The 26,554-nt window shown below is 44.8% G+C and overlaps 1 protein-coding gene across 3 annotated transcripts in view; it reads right to left on the reverse strand.

Annotated features, from left to right (window-relative positions):
• Positions 1-18,910: 18,910 nt before the first annotated feature.
• The window catches only part of MSRB2 (methionine sulfoxide reductase B2), a 29,699-nt gene continuing 22,055 nt past the window's right edge, over positions 18,911-26,554 (reverse strand). Inside the window, exons 4-6 of one of the 3 annotated variants that reach the window (XM_055428370.2) lie at positions 25,899-26,046; positions 21,731-21,811; positions 18,911-20,448 (exon numbers count right to left, since the gene is read on the reverse strand). In XM_055428370.2, coding sequence (XP_055284345.1) covers positions 21,743-21,811; positions 25,899-26,046 — 217 coding nt within the window. In that variant the 3' untranslated portion in view covers positions 18,911-20,448; positions 21,731-21,742. Of the gene's footprint in view, positions 20,449-21,730; positions 21,812-22,342; positions 22,648-24,029; positions 24,893-25,898; positions 26,047-26,554 lie in introns of those variants that run through there. The other 2 variants (XM_055428379.2, XM_055428361.2) reach the window with 2 other exon arrangements.

Consider the following 26,554-nt stretch of genomic DNA (forward strand, 5'->3'; position numbering starts at 1 on the left):
TCCTTGCACCCCTCAGCCCTCTTAAAAAAAAAAAAAAAGTGTTCAAGGGACTTGTAAAAGTGAATGATGCCCTCTATTGGCTCAGATAAGTCACATTTGTGAGATTTTTTTTCCCCTTCATTTGGAATACTCAGACAGAATCTATGCCTAAACAGAGCTGTTTCTGAGGCTTTTAGACTTCCAGGATCGCCCCCCCCCCATTAGTTATATGTTTCTAATTGTTTGATAAAAGATATTTAATTATAAACAGTCAGTGAAGTTCATGCATAATATGCATTCTTGCCTTGTGTGTGCATTTAGCTTGTTGGTGGAATATCACAGAGGTGGAAGATCACAGGGGAGCCAAGGCTTTCTGGGGTCCAAGGAATGCCCCCTGGAGGACAAAAATGGGTGGGGTAAGACACTGCTCACCCCCTGGGTATTTCCTTCTACCTGTGGGGTCCTCTGAACTCCCCCCTCAGCCCCCAGGGCCAGGGCCATTTCCTGCCCACCTCTCTGTGAAGCTATGTTATTAGATGGGACCAGTTGTGCCTGGAGCCCACTGTGATGGCTGAGCCATGGGACTCCAGGGAAGGGGTGTTTGTCATTGGTGGCGTCTCGCTGTCCACAGACCTTGGCTTCAGTCCACTGACTCAGGGCAAACCGGAGGCTAGTTTCTCATGCGTTCTCTTCTCCTCAGCCCCACATGTGTCTTCTCTAACCTCACCGGGGCTGCCCTCTACCCCTACCCCCATACAACTTCTAACTGCAGTGGGAGAAAGTACAGAAAACTTAAAGGAGACACACTAAGCATTTGGGCTGTTAAATATATTTTTAGTGATCAACTCTGAATTATAAAGTTGATCTCAGATCCAACAGAGAAGGAGAATGACCCAAGAGGAAGGAAGCAGGGTGACAGAGATTTTAATTAAACAATTTATATACACACATATGCATGGGTGTAATAGGATCTATAAACAAAATGTACATATATATATATATATAACATGTACATAGAAAAAATGTATATATATATTCTCTTTTCCTCCAGAAAGGTCTTGAAAGGGGGAGACTTTTTCAATTTATCTAAATATGAGTTCCAGTACTTCTTATGATTGTAAACACAAAGAAAAGTGTTGACAGTGATTAAGATGTCTAGGGGTTTACAGATGCTTAGATCACTTTCCTAGATTTCCTCAAATAGGGATACAGGGTTGAAAGGAATCTTCAGAAATCTTGTTGGCCAGATCCTGCTAATCTTCTGGATGCCCCAGTGATCTCCCCCTTAAAGGAAAACTGTATCTATTGCTTTTTTGATAAGTCCTTGTTGTTCACGTGAATTATTCCAAAACTGGAGTGAATAAAAGGAGTACGAGAGAACCCCGCGCTCACGCAGAGGAAGGACCCCCAGCCCAGGTTCTCCACCCGACTGCTGGCAACGTCCCGGGGCCTGGGGCCTGGCCCAGGCTGACCAGGTACCCAGTCAGGTGCGCCCCAGCCTGCTCCGGGCCAGATGGTGCGTCATCTGAACAAGATGTTGGGGGTCACACAGGTCGCATGCTGTCCGAAAACTTGCATGTTTTAACAGTGCCCACCCTCCACCCCTGAGGATTCTCTGACAGATAGTTAGAGCTTTCTATTAGTCAGTGGCCTGAGTCACAGATCAGGCTCTCCTATTACCCCGCCGTGAGCGGAACACATGGCCTGTGCACCTCCACTGCCTTGGCACCTGGGCTTGGTGACAAAAAGTTCGATAAAACCTCAGGTTGACACCCACTGGTTGTGCCTGGAGCAAATCTGCATCCAGAAAGCGGTGACTGGGGAACCAGCAAAGGCGGCCCAGGAATCCACAGAGAACTGCGGTGTGGACTTCAGGGAATGGAGCGTGCTGAAGGGACAGGACTTCTCATTTACCACTTTTCGAGATTCCAGTTATCCTGTCTCAAAATGGCTTGAAGCACCAGCCAATGCACACCTGTGGCCTCCCTTGTTTTGTTTCCACAAATCAAGCTGACTGGCATCTAGCTGTGTGACCTGGGACCAGTTATTAATTCTTCTGAGCTGCATTTCCTCCTTCAGGGCAAATCGAACTTGACTGTGCTGATCCACTTGGGTACCCACATTCTATTTGGTTTCAGTTAGACTTGAATTATAGGTATAAACTAAATGCTAGTTACTCATATATGCCACACGGTGGAGAAGCCCTCTGCTATGTTGCACCCTCCTTCCAACAGCCCTCTGAGTTAGGTCCTATTATTATTGTGTCCAATTTTACAGGTGAGGAAACTGTGGCACAGAGAAGTTAAAGGACTTTCTTAAGGCCACACAGCTGTTGAGAGTCAGAATCAGGATTCAAATAGTAGCTGGCTTTGGAGGCTGAACTTCAGCCACCTGCTGTGCCATGAGATCCTGCAGGGACCTGCCCTGGGCTGCACAGAGGGCAAGTGAAAGATTCCGAATGAAAGCCAGATTTCTTCTGAATATAAAGGAGCCCTGCTGTACCAGCTCTCAAGTGCTGTTTCTGGTAGCAAACTCTTGTAAACATAAAGGCAAACGTCTAAGGGCAGGGCATTTGTTAGTTAAATAAACAGTGGCATAGCCATGCAAAACAATACACTTTAACATTACATGGGAGAATATTTATTTACACGGGAAGGTGTTTATGATATATTAAGTGCAGCAAGCAGTTACAAAACAGTGTGTGGCTTAGATTTATGTGCAGTCCTAGAAAGGGTCATGAAAAAAATAATGAAATATGATTTCTAGCCTATTAGCTTGTAAACATGCAAATGTTCTGGCAATACTGATCCTGGTGGTATGTGGACGGTGTTGCTGCTGTTGTTCAGGTGCTAAGTCATGTCCATCTGTTTGTGACCCCACAGACTGCAACACATGAAGCTTCCCTGTGCTTCACCGTCTCCCAGAGTTTGCTCAGATTCATGTCCGTTGAGTCGATGATGCTATCTAACCATCTTACCCTCTGCTGCCTGCTTTCCTTTTGCTTTCAGTCTTTCCCAGAATCAGGGTCTTTTCTAATGATTTGGCTGTTTGCATCAAGTGGCCAAAATATTGGAGCTTCATCTTCAGCATCAGTCCTTCTAATGAATATTCAGGGTTGATATTGAAAGGCTGTTGCTGAGCTGTGAAAGATGCCAGGATTCTTTGCTTCTGGAGGAGACGAATTCAATCTGGGGCCAGTGATGAGGCTTGATCGCTCAGAGCTTTTGTGTAATGAAGTTTTATTAAAGAATAAAGAAACAGAGAAAGCTTCTGACATACATATCATAAGGAGGCAGAAAGAGTGCCCCCCAGCCCTGCTCAGTTCAGTTCAGTCGCTCAGTCGTGTCTGACTCTTTGCGACCCCATGAATCACAGTGCGCCAGGCCTCCCTGTCCATCACCAACTCCCAGAGTTCACTCAAACTCATGTCCATCGAGTCAGTAATGCCATCCAGGCATCTCATTCTCTGTTGTCCCCGTCTCCTCCCACCCCCAATCCCTCCCAGCATCAGAATCTTTTCCAGTGAGTCAACTTGTCGCATGAGGTGGACAAAGTATTGGAGTTTCAGCTTTAGCATCCATCCTTCCAATGAACACCCAGGATTGATCTCCTTTAGAATGGACTGGTTGGATCTCCTTGCCGTCCAAGGGACTCTCAAGAGTCTTCTCCAGCGCCACAGTTCAAAAGCATCAATTCTTCGGCGATCAGCTTTCTTCATAGTCCAACTCTCACATCCATACATGACCAGGGGAAAAACCATAGCCTTGACTAGACAGACCTTTGTTGGCAAAGTAATGTCTCTGCTTTTTAATATACTATCTAGGTTGGTCATAACTTTCCTTCCAAGGAGTAAGCATCTTTTAATTTTCTGGCTGCAATCAGCATCCGGAGTGATTTTGGAGCCCCCCAAAATAAAGTCTGACACTGTTTCCACTGTTTCCCCATCTATTTGCCATGATCTTTGTTTTCTGAATGTTGAGCTTCAAGCCAACCTTTTCACTCTCCTCTTTCACTTTCATCAAGAGGCTTTTGAGTTCCTCTTCACTTTCTGCCATAAGGGTGGTGTCATCTGCATATCTGAGGTTATTGATATTTCTCCTGGCAATCTTGATTCCAGCTTGTGCTTCTTCCAGCCCAGTGTTCCTCATGGTGTACTCTGCATATAAGTTAAATAAGCAGGGTGACAATATACAGCCTTGACGTACTCCTTTTCCTATTTGGAACCAGTCTGTTGTTCCATGTCCAGTTCTAATTGTTGCTTCCTGACCTGCATACAGGTTTCTCAAGAGGCAGGTCAGGTGGTCTGGTATTCCCATCTCTTTCAGAATGTTCCACAGTTTATTGTGATCGACACAGTCAAAGGCTTTGGCATAGTCAATGAAGCAGAAATAGATGTTTTTCTGGAACTCTCTTGCTTTCTCCATGATCCAGCGGATGTTGGAAATTTGATCTCTGGTGCCTCTGCCTTTTCTAAAACCTGCTTAAACATCTGGGAGTTCACGGTTCACATATTGCTGAAGCCTGGCTTGGAGAATTTTGAGCATGACTTTACTAGCGTGTGAGATGAGTGCAATTGTGTGGTAGTTTGAGCATTCTTTGGCATTGCCTTTCTTTGGGATTGGAATGAAGACTGACCTTTTCCAGTCCTGTAGCCACTGCTGAGTTTTCCAAATTTGCTGGCATATTGAGTGCAGCACTTTCACAGCAGTATCTTTCAGGATTTGAAATAGCTCAACTGGAATTCCATCACCTCCACTAGCTTTGTTCGTAGTGATGCTTTCTAAGGCCCACTTGACTTCACATTCTAAGATGTCTGGCTCTAGGTGAGTGATCACGCCATCGTGATTATCTTATTCGTGAAGATCTTTTTTGTACAGTTCTTCTGTGTATTCTTGCCACCTCTTCTTAATATCTTCTGCTTCTGTTAGGTCCATACCATTTCTGCCCTTTATCGAGCCCATCTTTGCATGAAATGTTCCCTTGGTGTCTCTGGTTTTCTTGTTTTTCCTATTCTGTTGTTTTCCTCTATTTCTTTGCATTCCCCCGCCCACCCCTGCTAGCCTTTAGCAATATGTTATATACCTATCAGCAAGCTGCTAATTAGAGAAAGGAGACATCTCAAAACTCAGAATGGAACCACGCCGCTCACCCACAAGATGCATTTTGAGATAACATTGGCACCAGGTGAGTCATCCTGGGCCATAAAATGAATGACATGAATCTTGAAGAAAGGCAGGTTTCCAAGTAGATATATGGTTTCATTAAAATAGATGAGGAGAACAATGTATGAGTAAAACACAGATTTGTTCAGCCCTTATCAGTTCTGAGTCTTAAGTGAACAGACTTGAAGAAAGACAGAGTCTAGGGTAAATACATAGTTGATTAACATAGCTTGAGGAAAACATTTCCATAAGAAAAACGCATTCATTAGCTCAAGGTTTGAGAAACATTAAGTTCAGGTGGAGTGAGGTATTGTCATGGCAACACAAAAAATTTTTTTTTACATTAAAAATTTTTTTAATTGGAGGCTATTTACTTTACAGTATTGTAGTGGTTTTGCCATGCATTCACATGAATCCACCACGGGTGTACATGTGATCCCCATCCTGACCCTCCCTCCCACCTCCCTCCCCATCCCATCCCTCAGCGTCGTCCCAGTGCACCAGCCCTGAGCATCCTGTCTCATGCATCAAACCTGGACTGGTGATCTGTTTCACATATGATAATATTCATGTTTCAATGCTATTCTCTCAGATCATCCCACCCTCGCCTTCTCCCACAGAGTCCAAAAGACTATACTTTACATCTGTGTCTCTTTTGCTGTCTCACATATAGGGTCATCGTTACCACCTTTCTAAATTCCATATATATGCTAATATACTGTATTGGTATAATACAGAATTTTAAGAGAAACTTCCTTTTAATTTTGTATACAAAGGATCATGTGAAGTCATGTCTGACTTCTTATGACCCCGTGGACTGTATGTAGCCCAGCAGGGTCCTCTGTCCATGGGATTTTCCAGGCAAGAATACCAGGGAAGCCCCTTAATTTTGTATAGAGAAGGGGAAAAAACCTGACACTTGTAGCTTGTTTCCTCCTGCTGCTTAAGAGAGAGATAAAAAATGTCTGAAACTTGCAGCCTGTTTCCTCCATTTGGAGACGTCTAGTCTTCCTGCCTGTTACCCTCGCAATATCCTTTAGGATTCAGTGGTTTAATCTTGCAGTCCAAGGGACTCTCCAGAGTCTTCTCTAGCACCATAATTAGAAAGCATCGATTCTTCTGTGCTCAGTCTTCTTTATGGTCCAACTGTCACATTCATACATGACTACTGGAAAAAAACATCGCTTTGACTATATGAACATTTGTCAGCAAAGTGATGTCCCTGCTTTTAAATATGCTGTCTAGGTTTGTCATAGCTTTCCTTCTAAGAAACAAGCAGGAAACGTCTTTTAATTTCGTGGCTGCAATCACCATCCACAGTGATTTTGGAGCCCAGGAAAATAATATGTCACTGCTGCCACGTTTCCCCTTTTCATTTGTCAAAAAATGATGGGACCGGATGTCATGATCTTGGTTTTTTTAATGATGAGTTTTAAGCCAGATTTTTCATTCTCCTTTTTCAACCTCATCAAGTGACTCTTCGCTTTCTGCCATTAGAATGGTATCATCTGTATATCTGAGGTTGTTGATATTTCTCCTGGCAATCTTGATTCCTGCTTGTGATTCATCCATCCCAGCATTTCACATGATATACTCTGTATATAAGTTAAATAAGCAGGGTGACAATATACAGCCTTGATATAGTCCTTTCACAATTTGGAGCCAGTCTGTTCTTCCATGTCTGGTTCTAACTGTTACTTCTTGACCTGCATACAGGTTTCACAGGAGACAGGTAAGGTAGTCTGGTATTCCCATCTCTAAGCATTTTCCACAGTTTGTTGTAATCCACACAGTTAAGGGCTTTAGTGTAGTCAACGAAGCAGCAGTAGATGTGTGGGAACTCGTATGTATTACGGGAGGGAGTGTATATTGGCAAAATTACTTTGAAAGTCAGCTAGCTGGTCAGTCTTGAAATATTTATACCCTTCAACTCAGAAATTCCAGTTTTAAGAAACTCTTGAAGAAGTGCAGGAGGTGGTTTGTGCATGGGATTTCCTGCAGCATCAACTGTAAGAGTAAAATGTTGGGAACAACCTAAATTTTAATAATAGAGGAAGAACTAAGGTGCTGTATTCATACAACAGTACTACACAGACCTGTCGTTAACCTGCATAAAAGTTAGTTCAAAAATATGAACACCTTGAAAGGATTTTCATTTCTTTATTAAGATGTTTTTATTTAATAGGAAGAAGATGTTGACTTGACTGACATTTCTGCAGAGTAGTCCAAATATGTTGTCATCCAAACTAGGACAGTCTTAGGAGGGAAGGGACAACTGACAGATCAGTACAGCCAAGCACATGGGACATAAGGTCATTCTAAGGACAACCATCAGAAGTACTTTGTGCGGCCATGACCCAGACGGCCAGCCACCCAACATGCATTGTCATCCAGTGGGGTACTTACTGGGCACCTACTGCGAATCAGACACATGTAGGTCCCGAAAAAACTGCAGTGACCTTGACAGCTTTTGTGGCCCCTCTGAGCTAAGGGGCCCCCCCCTCACCTTCACTGAGCGGACTGGCCCTGCCTAGGGCCCACTGCTCCAAGGCAGACTGTGGTTTTTCAGGCTACACGTGAGACTGGCTGTTTACACCAGCGAAGGGAAGTGGGTGGGGAGGGACTGCAGCTGAATGGAAGCCAGGAAACCGTCATGGAGGTGTCTGCAGTCCATCATTGTGACAGGAAGAATAAAAACATTCTTTTTTTTCTATCAATATTTACTTTAACATTTTTATAATTAATTTTTATTAGAGTATAATCGCTTTACAACGTTGTGTTAGTTTGTACTGTACAGCAAAGTAAATCAGCTATCAGTTCAGTTCAGTTCAGCCGCTCAGTCGTGACTGACTCTTTGCGACCCCATGAATCACAGCACGCCAGGCCTCCCTGTCCATCACCAACACCCGGAGTTCACTCAAACTCATGTCCATCAGGTCGGTGATGCCATCCAGCCATCTCATTCTCTGTCGTCCCCTTCTCCTCCCACCCCCAATCCTTCCCAGCATCATACGTATACATATATCCTAAGAGGGGAAGAATGTTAAATAAGTAATTATATATGAACTGCAAATGTAATAAGTGATTTCAGAGAGTCCAGGGTGCATGAATGGGAGAATCTGACCCTGCCCAGGAACTCACAGGTTTTCCCAAGGAAGTGACTAGAAGCTGAGACTTAAGGGGGAGATAAGAATGAAGCCAGTGGGAGGGATAAAGGGGATTCTAAGAAGAGGCCCTTCTCACGTTGAAAAGAATGAGCACACAGCATGTCTGTGGATTCAAACGAGAAGTTCATGTGCCTGGTTTATTTTTTATTTTCCTATATTATTAGAAAAAAAAAATCCCATCCTGCTCTTGAAAGCTGCATTTCATTGTGAGTATTTGACTTGGCAATAAAAGGCAACAAAGGGGACTTCCCTGGTGGTCCAGTGGCTAAGACTTCATGCTCCCAGTGCAGGGGGCCTGGATTCGATCCCTGGTCAGGGAACTAGATCCCACATGCTGCAACTAAGAGCCGGTGCTGCTGCTGCTGCTGCTAAGTCGCTTCAGTCGTGCCCGACTCTGTGCGACCCCATAGACGGCAGCCCACCAGGCTCCGCCATCCCTGGGATTCTCCAGGCAAGAACACTGGAGTGGGTTGCCATTTCCTTCTCCAATGCGTGAAAGTGAAAAGTGAAAGTGAAGTTGCTCAGTTGTGTCTGACTAGTAACGACCCCATGGACTGTAGGCCACCAGGCTCCTCTGTCCATGGGATTTTCTAGGCAAGAGTACTGGAGTGGCTTGCCATTGCCTTCTCCGAAGAGCCGGTGCAGCCAAATAATAAATATTAAAAAAAAAAAAGGCAACAAAGATAAACCCTAAGCAAGCACAGGTAATCATACCTGGTGTCTTGTAATAGCCTACAGCAGAATATAATCTGCAAAAATACTGAATCACTATGCTTACCTGAAACTGACACAATATTGTAAATCAAAGCACATCAATAAAACATAAAAGGCTTCCTGGCGGTTTCGAGTAAAGCAGTCTGCAGACTCACTGGTTTCCTGGGATGTGCCCAGAGTTCCACGGCAGCCAGAGAGTGGGGAGAATCCCTTCCTGATGCTGACCCTGGGGACGGACCCACCCCTGCTCCAGCACCCACTCCGGGAGTCCTGGGATGTGTGCTGCTGGTGGCCTCATGCCACCGCGGGCCAGAAGCTGTGTTCTGTCAGGGCCCCTCTGTGTCTTTTTATGAGCTGACTGGTTTTGATGTTCCCAGCTCCTGCTTGCTGCTTCCTGTGTTAGGGTTTTATCTTTCAAGTGTCCCCGGAATTCTGTATGCGGAGGAGCCCACAGTGATGGGACCCAGCTGGCATCATCACGAGACAGGGGCAAATCCGGTGCTGATGAAAACAGTCTTCTTGCCTCTGCCGGGCTGGCTCTGCCCTTTCCTCTGGGGCAGTAGTTTCACTGCCATGATCTTCCTGGGAATCAGCCTGGAATGTTTGATGCAGGATTCATGACTGACCAGGGACGCTGGGATCTTACCTTCTATCTCTGGCGTGCTCCTTATTTCTAGGACTGTTTGTGGACAGTTAGGGAATTAATTTTGCTTAAGATAAAATGAGTTCTTTTTTTTTTTAATTAACTTTTTTGACTGCCCTGGGTCTTAGTTGCAGCATGTGGGATTTAATTCCCTGACCAGGGATCGGACCCAGGCCCCTGCATTGGGAACGTGGAGTCTTAGCCACTGGACCACCAGGGAAGTCCGAAGTCTCCTTAAAGATCTTTTTACAATGTTTATTTTTTATTTATAAATAAATTGGGTTTATTGGGTTGGGTCTCAGTTGCAGCACACCTTTCGTTGAATCTTTTGTTACAACGCACAGACTATTTGCCACACAGGCTTAGTTTCTCCCTAGCATGTGGGATCTTAGTTCCTCCACCAGGGATGGAACCCACGTCCCTCACTTGTATGGCAGATTCTTAACCACTGGACCCAGGGAAGTCTCTCTCTTAACTTCGAATGCCCAAATTACAATAATTCGAGGTTCTTTGGTGCCTTTCCTGGTGGTGCAGACAGTAAAGAATCTGCCTGCGATGCAGGAGACCTAGGTACAATCCCTGAGTTGAGAAGATACCCTGGAGAAGCGAATGGCAGCCCACTTCTGCATTCTTGCCTTGGGAAAAATCTCATGGACAGAGGAGCCTGTTAGGCTACAATCCATGGGGTTGCAAAGAGTTGGACACGACTGAGCGACTAACACTTAAATACACCTTAAAAGGAACACAGCTATCTTTATGTCTCCCAGTTGTTCTGGGCAGTCTCTGAAAGGGATCAAGGAGGCAGCCCTCAGCCAGTCTCTGGTGCAGTCACCAAGCCGGCTGCTGCCCCACCCTCCCCTCTGCTGTGCAGCTCCTGATGCAGGGTCTTGGGATGCAGGGTGCAGTGATGTATCAGTGGTGGCTGCTGTGAGGACACCAACACGGACCACTCCCTCACCCTGCCACTGACTGGGAGCGAACGAGACACCGCTAGAGCCCCTGAAGAGGCTGGTGTAAAGGCTGCTACCCAACACTGTGCTGGACTGTTTCCTCCCCTCTCTCCTAGTTTGTACTATTCTCCTTAACTATCTCCAGAAGACCTGCTTCTGATCCTTGTCCAAAATCTTACAGAGATTTTCATGAAAAGAGTTCCTTCCCTGGATGGTTCAAACCCCATCCAGGAGGCCTTCCTCTGTAACACAAATGCTCTCATGCATATGGATGAACGCAAGCAGATACAGGAACATGAGTTCCCTATACTGACAGCATCACCTATACTAACAGCATCTGGTTTTGCCCCACGCCAAATGTCCCATCCCAGGGGCACCTCTGTGTGTCTCATGAGTGCACAGCAGAATACACAGTTAGCTGGCTCTGATTTATAATAGGCAGGAATTAGTAATTGAAAACCAACTTACATCAGTTTATTTATTGATTAAAGGTAAACTGAATCACCCATATCTTTTTTTCCATATTTATTTAGTTAGCCAAGTTGGGTCTTCATTGCGTCATGCAGGATCTTTCACTGTGGCGCATGGACTCTCTAGTTCTGGTGGGCAGGCTTTGGTAGCTGCAGCACGCAGGCTTATGGGGCATGTGGGATCGTAATTCCTAGACTGGGTATGGATGGAACCCAAGTCCCCTCCATTGCAAGGCAGATTCTGAAAACTGGACCACCAGGGAAGTCCCACATCATTTTAAAAGGCAAAATAATTGACAAAAGTAGACAAAATTACTGGAAAATACATTTAAATGTAGATTATTCTGGAGTGCACAAACATTAATAATAAAAAAATACTAGTGATCTGAAAGATTCATTTTGATCAACAGTCTTTCAGAGGTTTACCAAGAAGCAAGGAGGAAATTTTAAATTCATGGAAAACAGTGTTAGGCAAGCAGAGTAAGCGCAATGTTTCAAAAGCATTGGGAAAAATATCCCCCAATTTAGAAACAATTTTCTTAAAAAATACAGAAAATTCATAGGACTTGTAAATGTGATCATCCTCATTCAAACTCTTACATTAAAAAAAAAATCATGGTAAATTAAAAGAATACTGAAAGGCTTATAAAAGTTTGCCAGAATTTTGTTTGCATTGATGATTTTTTAATTTATTTACTGGTTGCACTGGGTCTGGATTGCCCCACGTGGGCGTTCTCTAGTTTTGGCAAGTGGGGGCCATTAGTTGCAGTTCGAGGGCTTCTCATTGTGGAGCATAGGTTCTAGGGGTGCTTGGGCTTCAGTAGTTGCTTCCTACAGGCCCTATAGTTGTGGCTCAAGGGCTTAGTTGCTTTGCCACACTTGGAATCTTCCAAGACCAGGGATCGCACCCATGTCCCCTGCATTGGCAGGCAGAGTCTTACCCACTGTGCCACCAGGGAAGTCCCTGTATTTATTTTTATTTATTTATTTTACTATTTTTTACTTCTCTAGCTTTTACAATTGGTTATCCAGTGTCATAAAGCTATCACATATTTGGTCTGGAGGTGGAGCCACTTTTGTTAAGTGGAGACCACCATGGGGGTTCCCTGGGCTCCTGGCTGCTTCCTGTCTGTGGCAAAACATGTGACATGTTGCTCAGCCATTCTAGAAGCATTGCTGAACTTAGACTGAACCACGGTCGAGGTGTCACTGAAGCCATTTTGGGGGGTGTGATCACCATGGGTGCCATGGGGGCTGGGACCCCTCAGGGTGCTCCTGCCCATCCTCCCTGCTTGTGGATTTCCTGAGGGTCTCTGGCCCAGGGAGGAGACCTCAGGGAGCAGCTCTGCCCCTGTGGTCATTGTTCCCGTCCTGGAACCACGTGTTAGCCTAGGATCTGGGGAGGCGGCATGTTTCACACTCAGTGGAAATGGCCACCCCAAGGACCTCTCAAAGGGGCTCCTCCTGCCAGTCCTGGCTCAGACCCCAGACCCAGGTGAGGGAGGCTCCCTCCTGCTGGGGACGATTCTTCTCCATTGCCCCTTCTCTTAGTGACCCTCCTCAGTGCCCACCCCCAGTGCAGGTCACCCTGTCCCTTGTCCTGTTCATCCCCCTGTTCCTACACCCTCCGGGGTACCTGCAGGAACAAGCATGCGGTCAGAAAGGCACCTGGAGGCAGAATTTCAGCATGGGCTGCATCTCATGGTCTCTTCTCCAGGGCAGGGCCTCTCCCATCTCACACTGTCCAGACGCTGAGGCAGATCTTGGCCTCAGTCCTCAGTGTTCTGACTCCAGGAAGGTGGGTCTGAGGGGGTGCAGGATGGCCACCCATTTACATGGGGGAACACGGCTGAAAATGGAGCACAGAGCTTGAAGGTCTCAGAGACTCCTGGTGACCCCTGATGGTAGCCTTGCAAAGTCCTCAAGTCCATTCTTCTGCCTGAAATCAGGATTGTAGCTGAGTCGTTATGCAAATTTAACATCCTAGAGAGGCCACCTAATGCAGTTTCCACCCATGAAGATCACCTTGGGAGAGCCTGTAAGGTGTGAAGACTCAGGAACCTTGGGTATCCCAGTCATCATGAGCTAGTTCAGTCTCTCTGGGATTCAGTTGGCTTAACAGAAAGATGCTTGCTCCTTGGAAGAAAAGTTATGACCAACCTAGACAGCATATTAAAAAGCAGAGACATTACTTTGCCAACAAAGGTCTGTCTAGTTAAAGCTGTGGTTTTTCCAGTAGTCATGTATGGATGTGAGAGTTGGACTATAAAGAAAGCTAAGTGCCAAAAATTTGATTCTTTTGAACTCTGGTGTTGGAGAAGACTCTTAAGAGTCCCTTGGACTGCAAGGAGATCCAACCAGTCCATCCTAAAGGAAATCATTCCTGAATATTCACTGGAAAGACTGATGCTGAAGCTGAAACTCCAATACTTGCAAAGAACTGATTCTTTTGAAAAGCCTCTGATGCTGGGAAAGATTGAAGGCAGAAGGTGATGACAGAAGATGAGATGGTTGGATGGCATGACCGACTCGATGGACGTGAGTTTGAGTGAACTCCAGGAGTTGGTGATGGACAGGGAAGCCTGGAGTGCTGCAGTCCCTGGGGCTGCAGAGTCAGACACGACTGAGAGACTGAACTGAACTGACTGAAAATGTACAGGGACTGGACCTAGTGCCTTCTCATTATCTTCTCTCAGTGGCATTTCACGGTGTTTGGAGTCTCTTGGTGTCGGGGGCAACAGTCCTGATGACAGGATATTCTGTGTAGGCAAAGGAAGGGCTTTGCAGGCTATGGTCAGGGACCAGGGAGAACATGGATACCCCTGGCCTTCTGCCAGCACTCCCCCTGGCAGGTGGTTTCTTACCAAGACATCAGTCCCCAGTAGTGGAGATTTGAGGGGAGTCCAGTGACCCCTAGAAGCACGTCAGGAAAAGGCATCAAGTCCGGTTCTCAAGTTAATGATGCGCTAAGAGATTCGCAGACCAGAGCATCCTCATCATTTGAGAAGCCTTCAGTGATTCCGAGAGCTGGGCCATCAATGAAGATGCTGATCCCAAGCAAAGCCTGAGATCGAAATCAATCAAGCAGCCGTGTTTATAGAGTAACGTGTAGAAAATAGATGCTTTTAATTGCTAATTGTTCTTAAGACCCCTACTAAATTTTTTTTTTTTTTAATGTGGCCTAAATGTTCTCCTCGCAGGCATGGGTGAAGGAATTACAGTTTATTCAGAGGCTGACATGCTGCTGATTGAAGTACAAAGCAGGGTAATCAAGGTTGGTTTTGTTTTTTGCATATGGCTTTTAACATTTACAAAGAAAATGATTTCAAGGGGTACACGCTAGAAAGAAATAAGCTGTAAACAGTTACCAATCAGTCAAATACTCCGATTACTAAGAATATCTCCCCCTCCCACCCTCATTTCTTACCACCCCTCCCCCATAATCAGCATATAAATGCAACAGGAATTATTCTTTTGTTCACGACTCTTGGTGGGGAGGGGATAAAGGGTCAGACTTAAGGGTGTCCCGAGCTCTGAGACTCCAGTTCCCTGGCTTGGATACCTTCACACACACAAACCTCCTCCCTGACCCGGGCAGGGAGGCAGCCTCATGGGATTACCTCCAATTCAGGTGAAAAGAACAGAAGCCTCTTTGTCTTCCATCCCTGCTCCCCAGAACTAGACTCCGGGGACTCCTCGATGGTGCGTTTTAATATAGGAGAAAGATCAGATAGCATGAGGAAATTGAGCTGACATAGACAGCCAGTCTGCAGAATGCCTATTCTTGGAAGAATTCCTCTCTTGCTGGGGTATTGAGAAAATAGCCTTTTCCTGGAGTCCTGCAGCCCCAGGAGTATCTTGTGGGACACCTTACAATGTCAGTGGGTTGACAGGCCTGGGAACCTCAAGGTCACTGGTAATATAATGTGTTCAGATTGCCCTTGCATTTTGGAGGATGGATAACGCTGTTCACCCACCTACGCCAGGGCAGAATCAAGCCATGGTGACCCTTGAGAAACATCCTTGGGCTATTTCTCAGGATAGGTGGTCTTAAAACCCCTCAGAGCAATGGGGTTTTCCAACATACAGAAAGAACCTCTCCAGTCATCAACCAGCCTTCAGACTGAGGTCTACACCTTTTTAGGGCATGAGTGTCTTGTTCAGTTGCTAAGTTGTGTCCGACTCTTTGTGACCTCATGGACTGCAGCTCGCCAGGCTCCTCTGTCCTCCATTGTCTCCTGGAGTTTGCTCAAATTCATGACCATTGAGTCAGTGATGCTATCTAACCATCTCATCCTCTGCTACCCCCTTCTCCTTTTGCCCTCAATCTTTCCCAGCATCAGGGTCTTTTCCAATGAGTCAGCTCTTCGCATCAGGTGGTCAAAGTGTTGGAGCTACAGCATCAGTCCTTCCAAAGAATATGCAGGTTTGATTTCCTTTAGGATTGACTGGTCTGATCTCCTTGCAGTCCAAGGGACTCTCAAACTGGGTCACTTTTTAAGCTCAGTTTTTTAGCCAAGCCTAACGTCAGGACAAGATGTATACGCAGGTGGCAATGTGACCTGTGTCTGCTCCCTCCTTTCCTAAGTCCAGTATTAGCCCACAGAACTATTCAGGTCTTCCATTGCCTCAAAGGAAACCACAGTTCAGAGGAACATACACAGAGCAAGAAGAATGTCAGAGACAGGCAAAATGGACCTCTCTGTACAAAAAGCAGCCCTTCCTCCTCGGCTTCACTGCTGTTTTATTCTTTAATTATTTGTTTCCAAGTGTAATGGATCTTTGCCATTTTCCCTGGGAGATAGTATTCTTCTGGTTTACTGTCTTGGTTGGGATGAGATGGGGGCACAGTTTGAACCTTCCTATCACGGTTGCCCTTGCTCCACAGATGGGGTCCTGCCAGCTGGGAGGTATATGCATCCTGAGTAAGTAAGGACTGGCAATGGCCGCAGGGTGGGCCTGTGGGCTCAGTGATCCCCTGTTGAATGAATCTGGACCAGGCCCACGTGCTCTGTATACCCTGTGACCACGGTGCTTCTGGGGTCCCTGGAATCAGTGACAGCTCAGATCCCATCTCCAACAGACCTCAAAAGTTCAAGGTTTTCTCCTCCCCAGTGTTCAGTGACCACAGCACAAGACTCTATTTCTCTCTGGGGAAAGATTAGGGGAATTAGTACCACCCTCAGAGACTTGTCTCAGATAATAAGGAATCTGCTTGCAATGCGGGAGACCCAGGTTTGATCCCTGGGCCTGGAAGATCCCCTGGAGAAGGGAATGGTCACCCACTCCAGTATTCTTGCATGGAGAATTCCAGGGACAGAGGAGCCTGGTGGGCTGCAGTCCATGGGGTTGCAAAGAGTCAGACATGACTGAGCAATGAACGTTTTCACTTTTTTCAGAGACTTGAAGGATGTGGGGTGGTGTCCCCAGTTCATCTCCATTTAATGCCGTCTATTGAAAAGGGCTTCTCTGATGGCTCAGCTGGTAAAGAATCCGCCTGCAATGTGAGAGACCTGGGTTTGATCCCTGGGTTGGGAAGATCTCCTGGAGAAGGGAGTGGCTGCCCACTCCAGTATTCTGGCCTGGAGACCTCCAGGTACTGTATAGTCCATGGGGTCGCAAAGAGTTGGACACGACTGAGCAACTTTTACTTCTTTCATTGAAAAGAGCAGACATCACTGTGTATTCAGACTCGAAGCCATTCTTCTCCTGGCTCCTTTTCAGTCACACAAGTCTCTGTTTCTAAAGAAAATACCTCCATGCAACCTTTACAGGGTGTAGCTCCCTCTGCCTGGAATGGCTCCCCTCAGCTCCAGGTCTTTTCATGGTACTTCTTAGTGATGCATCTCCTGACTATGCTATCTAAAACTATAACCTAGGACTTCCCTGCTGGTCCAGTGGGTAAGAACCAGCCTTGCAATGCAGGGGATGTGGGTTTGATCCCTAATCAAGGAACTAAGATCCCATATGCCTTGGAGCTACTGAGCCCATGGGCTTTGTAGCCCTCCATGCATCACAAGGAAAGATCATGACACAATTAAGACCCGAGGAAGCCAAATAAATATTAAATAAAAACATAAACCTGTAATCCACTCAACCCATTCTATCCTCTTTCTAGGCTTTTCTCCATTGCACTTCAGTTCAGTTCAGTTCAGTTCAGTCACTCAGTCGTGTCCGACTCTTTGAACCACCTAAATTTTTATTGTATTTATTAACTGATTCTGTTGCCTGTCTCCTTTATTAGAATTGATGCTCCAAATGAGGGCAGGGATCAGTTACTGTGCTGGTGATGGCTGGGTCTCCAGTGCCTAGAAAAGAGCCCAGCACAGGGCAGGTACCCTTTGGTGGTGGTGGTGGTTTAGTCACCAAGTCATGTCCGATTTGCGACCCCATGGACTGTAGCCTGACAGGTTCCTCTGTCCATGGGGTTCTCCAGGCAAGAATACTGGAGTGTGTTGCCATTTCCTTCTCCAGGGGATCTTCCTGACCCAGAGATTGAACTGGGTCTCCTGCACTGCAGGCAGTTTCTTTACCGACTAGGTTACCAGGGAAGCCCAGGTACCCTTTAAATATTAGTTAAATAAATGACTGAATGATGAATGATGTGGGCTTAATTACTCTCCACCCCCAGGCAACCCAGCCTTTTCTGAATGCTCACTGTCTAACTTCCTGTTAGAGCCCCACCCCCACCAGTCCCAATGTGCCCTCTGGTAGGTCCTGTAGGCCAAGCAATGTAATTCAAGACATGAGTGTTTCATGCAAGTTCTATTTTTGTTTTGTTTTGTTTAGTCTTGAACTGGGAGGGACATCCAAAGAATCTAATTTTTCATACTGATCAGAGTAAAAGCTGAATGATTCTAATACCCTTTGAAATTATCTTGTTAGAAATTTGCTTCATGTTTTCACACCCATTTTCTTGGGTGAAATGGGTTATAGATCTCCTTCCTTTGTGCTATACTCTACCTGTGACATGATTTAATGCTCATTGTTATGTTATTTTCCCAAACATTAAGTTGACTTTCTCTCCCTCTGCCCCGCTTCCGGGATCTATGTTATGACACAGGAATTACTGGATGTCTGAAAGAACTCACTCAGGAAATTCTCCAGGCCCAGTCAGTTTTGCAGGCGACTGTGAGTAATTTCTAGTCTCCTTCGCGCACAGTAGTCTGTTCCGGTATTATAGATTTTATTACAGTAATTTTGATAATGTAATATTTTCTGCTAAAATTATCTATTTCACCTATATTTTTCATTTGAGCTCTACAGAGCATATGTTAACAATTTTAAAATTTCCTGTATCTGTTTTAATACATTTCATATCTAATTTTAGTTCAGATATTCTTTTCTTCTAGATTAACCACTAGAAGTTTGTTTTATACTGTTGTGTTTCATTGATATTTTACTCTACATTTCTTTAATGTTTTACTCTGCTGGGTTTCTTTCTTAATTCATTAATGTCTCCTTTTAATTTGTTATTTCTTTATCCTATTTTCCTTAAGGTAACCTTACTCTTTTCTTCTAACTTCTTTATATGCACTTTTAACTTCATTTATTTTCTCTTATAAATAAAGCATTTAAATCTATGAATATAGTATTTAAAAATCTATATTTTTTATATGTAGTGTTACTGCCTAAAAGTCCTATAATAAGGAACTTGTCTGATCTTTGTCCTGGGTTCCTGGGCTGGAGCTCCTAAACTCTTGGAAATTCCCAAGTGATGTCTGAGTCTTTGTTATTCATGATGAGCACTGGATTCTACCTTAGTTTGTGCCAAAGAGGTGACTCAGGTGGGGGCTGGTCTTGCTGGAAAGATCAACCATGTGATTAGTGGGTTTCTCTTTTGAGCCATGAGATACCAGCCAGCCCAGGCTCCTGCCCTCCAGGTAGGGAAGGAGGAAGAGAGATTGAGCTCAATCACTTGAGCAATGCAATCAGTCATGCCAGGTAGTGAAACCCCAATAAAAACTCTGAAGACCGGAGCTTGGGTGAGATGTGCCAGGATGGCAGTGCATCCTGACTGCACAGGGAGAGGGCGCCGAAGCTCTGTGCTGGGACCTCCCCTATTGTCTCTTCACTGACTGGTCTTGGTTTGTGTCATTTAGAATAAAGCCGTAACAATAAGCATAGCACATTCCTGAATTCAGTGAGTGTTGCTAGTGAACTGCTGAAGCTGAGTGTGACGTCGTAAGAGCACCCCTGGATTGTAGCCAGTTGGTCAGAAGTGCAGGTGGCTAGGGATCCCTAAAATTTGCCACCGGAATCTGACATGAGGGCAGCCTCGTTGGGGATCATGCCCCGAACCTGTGGAAAGGGTGCTAATTCTGGATGGCTTGTGTCAGAGCTGCACTGCAGAGTTGCAGTCTATGCATTATTTAATATTTTATTTTCTAACACAAGTATATATTTTAATCTCTTTGCTCTAAGAGTTGTTTGATATTCCTTTCAGATTCTCGATATAATTCGAAATAGTCATGGGGTGTTTTGTTTTTTATTTGTTGCTGTTTTGTGAACAAAGAGGAGCAGAGGTGTAACCAGCCCACCAGTCCAATGATCATTTCATCAGTCATAAGTCTCTGTAGCTATTCAAACGAGTTTCAACTTCTTTATGACTCTTTCTTCTATTTCTCCACACTGTGTGTATATGTGCTGATTTGATGGTGATGGGTAGGCATGTTCCTGGATATGAGGTTAATCGATAAAGTTGCTAATCCAATAAAAAAAAATGATTGAGATTCTCTTCGGTGACCAAAGAAAAACATGCCTGGAGAGGAAATGAAAATGACTTTCTATTAAATTGCTATTATTCCTCTGCATGCATGACTTGGCGCTTCAGTGGGAGAATGCTCACACAGTTAGTACTTGGTTGGAATGAGTGTCGTCGGAGGCGTCCAGAAAGCAAAGTAGACTAGGGCAGAAATCACTATTTCTAGTTTTCAAATTTATTTTATTTAAAAAAAAATTTTGGCCATGCTACATGGCATGTGGGATCTTAGTTCACCCACTGGGGATCAAACCCACACAACCCCTGCATTGGATGCATGAAATCTTAACCACTGTTTCTATTTTTTAGTAAAGGTCTTAAATGAAAATATGGTCAGAGTGGAAACATAACAGATATGTGGCAAACATGCCTGAAATCAGGGAACTTGCCTTGGCTCTGAATGAGGCAAAGGATCTTTTCTGATGAGTTATTATTTTCTAATGGGTCTTTCCCACCCTCTTGGTCCAGGAGATTCTATCTGAAATGCTATGAGAGCCCAAGAGCTTGAATCATAGTCTCTGACAATTAGAGCAACTTCTATTTCTTTAAGTTGAGAGATGCAAAGAAAAAGAGAAGGAGCAGAGACAAGCAGAATATGCCCCCTGGAAGTGAAAAGAAAATGGAAATAAACATTTAATATCAAGGAAAAATGGCCACCAGATAAATATACAACTTGTCTTCCTGGACTTCCTTCTTTTCTAAAATAAATACATTTCCTCAAACTCTTATAGAGGGATGAAAAAATAAAATATTAGAACCCAACTGACAGGCACAATGAAATTGGCACCAGGGATTCTTTTTTTAACCGACAACATAATATCTAGCAAATGTAATCTGTGATCCTTAATAATGATTTATATTTTTTATAATATGATAATAGCCAGCTGTTAATGGTGATTTATATTTTTGTAATGTGATCTGAACTGGCTGTAATATAATGAACATATTTTAAAACCCACAAAAAGTTTAGGAGCCAGAATATAGCACATTAATTGTATTCATAGCCAGCATCTAGCACAAAATATCTTGATTCATCAGACACAACAGGAGGAATTGAAAGGCCTTTGGCTGGAACCTCCACCTGCCAGTAATTTGCCAAAATGATGGGCTCAAGCAAAAGAGAGGAGGAACCTGCTATACGTTCTTTAGACCTTTAGAAAGCATGGAGTTGTTTCTTTGGCCATGTACACACAAATCTGCCAGAAAGGTGATACTGCAGAGGTCAGGGGAATGGGGACTGTTAAAAATGCACTCCGAGACTCCACGGTAGTGGGCTCAGGTTCGATCCCTGGTTGGGAAAATAAGATTCTGCACGCCATGTTGTTGCTGTTGCTAAGTCGCTTCAGTCATGTCCGACTCTGTGCTACCCCATAGGTGGCAGCCCATCAGGCTCTCCTGTCCCTGGGATTCTCCAGGCAAGAACACTGGAGTGGGTTGCCATTTCCTTCTCCAATGCATGAAAGTGAAAAGTGAAAGTGAAGTCACTCAGTTGTATCCGACTCTTAGTGACCCCATGGACTGCAGCCTACCAGGCTCCTCCGTCCATGGGATTTTCCAGGCAAGAGTCCTGGAGTGGGTTGTCATTGCCTTCTCCTGATGCAAGCCATGAGGTGTGGCCAAAAAATTAAACAAACAACACATTCTTTTTTGTTTGTGCATGTGTATGTTCATCCACCAGTGCTCCCATTGCAAAACTGGAAGATTCTACAGTGTCACTAGCATGACTTTGGTGTTGAAAACTGACAAGGGCAAGATTCTTGCCAAGAGAATCAATGTACATACTGAGCCTATTATGCACTCCCAGACCTGAGACAGCTTCCCGAAACACATGAAGGAAAATGATCAGAAAAAGAAGAAAGCTAAAAACAAAGACACATGGTTTACCTGAAGCCCATGCTACTCCACCCAGGAAGCCCACTTCATGAGAACCAGTGGAAAGGAGGCTGAGCTGCTAGAACCCGTTTCCTGAGAATTTAGGAGAAAAATGATCCCAGGTTAACAAGTGAAGCCACAAAGCATAGCCATGGGAGTTTGTTTATAGGCTGGAAAATATTTAAATTAACAACCTTTGGCTTTAGAAAAATTTCTCAATGATGAGCCTCTGAAACATCAATTTTGAATCTGTGTAGCTTTCTGGCAAATTCCCCAGGACATATCAGCTGAAGAATGTATAACATCATTGAACAAAAATCCAATTAAAGTTCTGGAGACTATGCCAGAAAGGAAGATACACCACTAAGAAAAGTACTGGCAACTGAGAGTTGCCAGTCTCCACTTCCAAGAATAACGACTAAAACGCCTTCAGATGATTGTGCTTCTGCAGAAAACTACAAAACTGGACATCATACAAAGAGCAATAACCTGGAGGTGCCAGAGAGTAAAAGGAAGCAGATGACCTCCAGTGAAGAACGCCAGCTTGCTTGAAGAAGGCACAGTGGAACCACACCAGCAAGTCTCATCTGCCCAGATTTTAGCCCGAGGCTAAGAAAAAAGCCTGTGGTGTACCCTAGCAGGGGCAGGGAACAAGAAATATCCAAGAGGAGTCATGGGAATATTAGAAAATATGTTGATAGTATATCATAAATATGATAATTAAAATATGCATATCAAAATTTGTGAGATGGCAAAAATAAGGTAAACAGGGAAATTTATTTTTTAATTTTTATTTTTAAAATATTTATTTGACTGTGTTGGGTCTTAGTTGTGGCACTCGGGCTCAGGAGTTGCAGTGAGTGGACTTAGTTGCTCTGAGGTTTGTGGGATCTTGGGCTTCCCAGGTGGCTCAGTGGTAAAGAATCCGCCTGCCAATGAAGGAGACACAGGTTCAATCCCTGGGTCAGGCAGATCCACTGGAGGAGGAAATGGCAACCCACTCCAGTATTCTTGCCTGGAAAATTCCAGAGACAGAGGAGCCTGGTGGGCTACAGTCCATGGGTTGCAAAGAGTTGGACACAACTGAGAACACACACACGTGGGATCTTAGTTCCCCAATCAGGGATCAAACCCGAGCCCCCTGCATTGCAAGGTGGGCTCTCCACCACTGAACTCCAGGGTCCCACAGGGAAATCTGGAATTTTAAATACCTATGTGGGAAAAGCAAAGTCTAAAACTCAATGATGTAAGCTTCTACTTTAAGAAACTACAAAAATAAGAATAAATTATACCCAAAGCAAAGTTAAAAGGCTTTAGATTCTAAAATTGTGAGCTGTTATCCATGGGCAGTGAGTGGCTAGCAGCATACCAGCACTCCCATCCAGGACAATAAGAAGAGCCAGGCAGAACAAGGAATTATTTGTTAACTTATAAATATGTACTAAATCTATTAGATTATAAATTATTAATGATAAATTATTATCTCCACAGGCAGCAGAACATTTCTGAGGTGACCAGAACTAAAGTGGATAAGATTCTTGTATTAGCTTCCTGTTGCTGCTGTGCCAACCAACCACAAGCTGGGTGGTTTATGACAACACATTTATTATCTTGCAGTTACACAGAAGTCTGAAGAGCATCTCGCTGGGTTATAAAATAGATGTTGGTGGGGCTGCGTTCCTTTAGGGACGCTCTAGCGGAGAAGCCGTTTTCTGGCCTTTACCATCTCCTCGAAGCTGTTCCCATTCTTAAGCTCATGGTTCTCTTCCTTCATCTTTACAGCCAGCAAAGCAGCATCTCTCTGACCCATATTCCATCACCATCTCTCTCTCTGACCCCAGCCAGGAAAGGCTCTCTACTTCTAAGGACTCGTGATTAGAATGGACCCATCAGAGAATCCAGGATAATCTATTTCCCTGCATCAAGGTCTTTAATTCATTTATACCTGCACAGTAATACAGAGAAAAATGGAACACTTAAGCTTCCTTTCTGTCCATAAAGTCTCAAGGAAAATGATGTAAATGTTTTCAGTAACAAATTATTAAAAACTCAGTTTGTAAAAAACACTTGAGTTGCTATTACCATTGATGTAATCAATACCTACTACCAGGTGATCGAATTATTTTTTGGCATTTGATTTAGTCACTTTTGTAAGAGAGAAAATTCACAGATTTAGACAAAAAGCAAACAAATTTTAGCAAACCTTTTATTTGGACATTTTAAAGTTTAACTTTGTAGCCACTTGTATTCATTATCACTGAAATCTAGCAGATTCCCATTGAAATTCAGTTGCAGGTAGAGAGGTTGGAACTAGAATGTTCAAGATAGTTTATTAACGTTTTGGGGGAAAAAATCACGCATCCCATGATCTGCAGGCGTGCTCCTGAAACCCACCTTGTCCACAACCTCCTCCTCCTTCCCCTCAGCGCCTCCTTCCATGCTGGAACCGTGGAGTACTCCAATGCCGTGTTTTCCTTCCTCTTTTCACTTCATCTCTCACCTGTATATGTCTGGGAAGAACTTAACTGCGATGGAAAGTTCAGGGTCGTTTTGTAGGAATGTTTTTTTGGTTTATCCATCTACCTCCAAGCATCCCTAGAGTCATGTCCTCTGGTCTCGGCAAAGCCCACAGAAGTCGATTTAATGGAACTAGTTCTCCCTCTGTCATTTTGTGAAATTCCAGTCAAAGCCAGAGCCAGGGCTGAGTTGACTCCAGATAGTAAATTAAAGGTGTGGTTTGCGTGGTACCAGCAGCAAACTTAGCCTTGGTTTGGTAGTTAATAAAACTACCATTCACAATGGGTAGTCATTCACATCGGGCTTCCCTGGTGGCTCAGACAGTAAAGGATCTGCCTGCAATGCGGGAGATCTGGGTTTGATCCCTGGGATGGGAAGATCTGGAGAAGGGAATGGCTACCCACTCCAGTATTATTGGCTGGAGAATTCCACGGACAAGGAGGCTGGCGGGCTACACCTCATGGGGTCACAAAAAGTCATTCACATAAGTTCGGCAAATTGAGTTTGGAAGTGAGGGAGTGGCGAGGGAGGGAAGGGAACTCTTGGAGGTGGTTAGTGTTTCCTTGGCTTGAACCTGAGCGCCACACTGTTGATGCAGAACCTCTGCCCAGCAGGCCCAGGTCCATCGGGGAACACATGGCCGAGGTGAGCTTCACACTGCAAGGAGAGCAGCCTCCGTCATCTCTCACCAGGGACAAGGCTCTTTAAGTAAAACTCAGACAGATGAACCCCACATGGCAGGCCCACTCCTGTCTTTGACCTCGGTGTTGGGGGCAAGTCTATTGTATCAGAATTTGATTCAGAAATGAAAGGATGTAGAGCGCATGGGGTGGTAAATAGCTTTCTACTTGATCAGTGAGAATGTGAGCAAGTGATTTAACTTAGGCCTTGATTTACTTATCCATGAAATGGGGATGATAATTACACCTACGTAACAGAGGTGTTATTATGATTCATTGATACAATGCATTGGGACTTCCCTGGTCCCAATGCAGGGGGCCTGGATTCGATCCCTGGTCAGGGAACTAGATCCCACATGCCAAAAGTAAGACCAGGGGCAGCCAAACAGATAAATATTAAAAAAAAAAAAAGGCAGTAGCACAGTTCCTGAGTGAGTGAATCTTATAGTGAGTATATTATTATTGTTTTTTTCACTGAACACAAGACTAAGCTATATTTATCTGCTTACAAAACCAGAACATTTGAGCACCCAAAGATATCCAGTTGAATCTGCTGTCTGGATTTAAGTCACTCTCTCCTGCCAGGCTCCCAGAAGAAATAAGCCCTGATGTCACCTTTAGTACTGCTCTGCTCTGCTTGTAGGCAACATGCTGAAGAGCAGGAAGGGGGCAGAGAGATGCCAGCCACCCTGGACCTTCCTTCCGCTCTCCCTGCACAACAGAATGTGAAGGGCCAGCTCTTTCTTTCAGACCCTCGCTCACTCCCATCTCTGCAAGGCTAGAACCAGGCAAGGCTCCTTCTCTGGTCTGCAGTGCCGGGAGTGATGGGAGAGAGAAACTGGCAGCAGCTCAGGAGAAACCCAAAGTGCTTCCAGGACAAAAGTGCTCCTGCCCCTCACACCAGATGTGCAAGGACAAGTGAGCTCTCCGCTGCACTCAGGAGGCACAGGGGAAAACAAAACACACAAAACAAAGGCACCCACCTGCTTACAGACGACCTCTGTGCGAGCTAGTCCCAATGAGGTGTCCGCACGTCTCAGGATCCCCGTGTTACTCTCATCAGAACCAGATGTCCCATGAGCCTCAGAGAACGAAGGCCATCCCGTGCCAGAGCAGAACTTCTTCTCAGAGCTGTGTTAGAAATCACGACACCTACAGCTGTGAAAATCGCTATGAACAAAGAAAGAGCACTGTGTGCCCCAACCCACGTCTCTACAGAGCGCAAATTGATTCCCTTCTCTGCCAGAGCTCAAGGCCAGTTCTCTGAACCACAGGGATCTGCCCACTGCACCTCCACTCTTCAAGATGCTGTCTCTTCACGTCAAAGATTTCTTGTTCCTTTGATGTTGAAGGCATCCCTCTCAAGCTTCAACAAGGACCAAAAACACAAGGAGCTTTGTGAACTGCTCCACGTTAGGAAACAGATTAAATGCCTGTGTTCGAAACGTAGGGAATGAAATGAGTGGTCAAAGGGTTTAGCGTATCGTGGGTTCAGCGAATCAGAGAAACGTGAGAACTGATCAAACAGCCGTGTTCAGCCACAGGAACTTTTGGTTATCTGAACACAGAGCCTGACTGCCTTTGGGGATTCAAGAGTTGCCTCTGCCACTTCTTAGCTGTGTGAAACTGGATGGGCTGC

Source organism: Moschus berezovskii, chromosome 15 (assembly GCF_049115385.1).
Source record: "Moschus berezovskii isolate FMDL1 chromosome 15, NW_MosBer_1.0, whole genome shotgun sequence".
Classification (NCBI taxonomy): Eukaryota; Metazoa; Chordata; class Mammalia; order Artiodactyla; family Moschidae; genus Moschus; species Moschus berezovskii.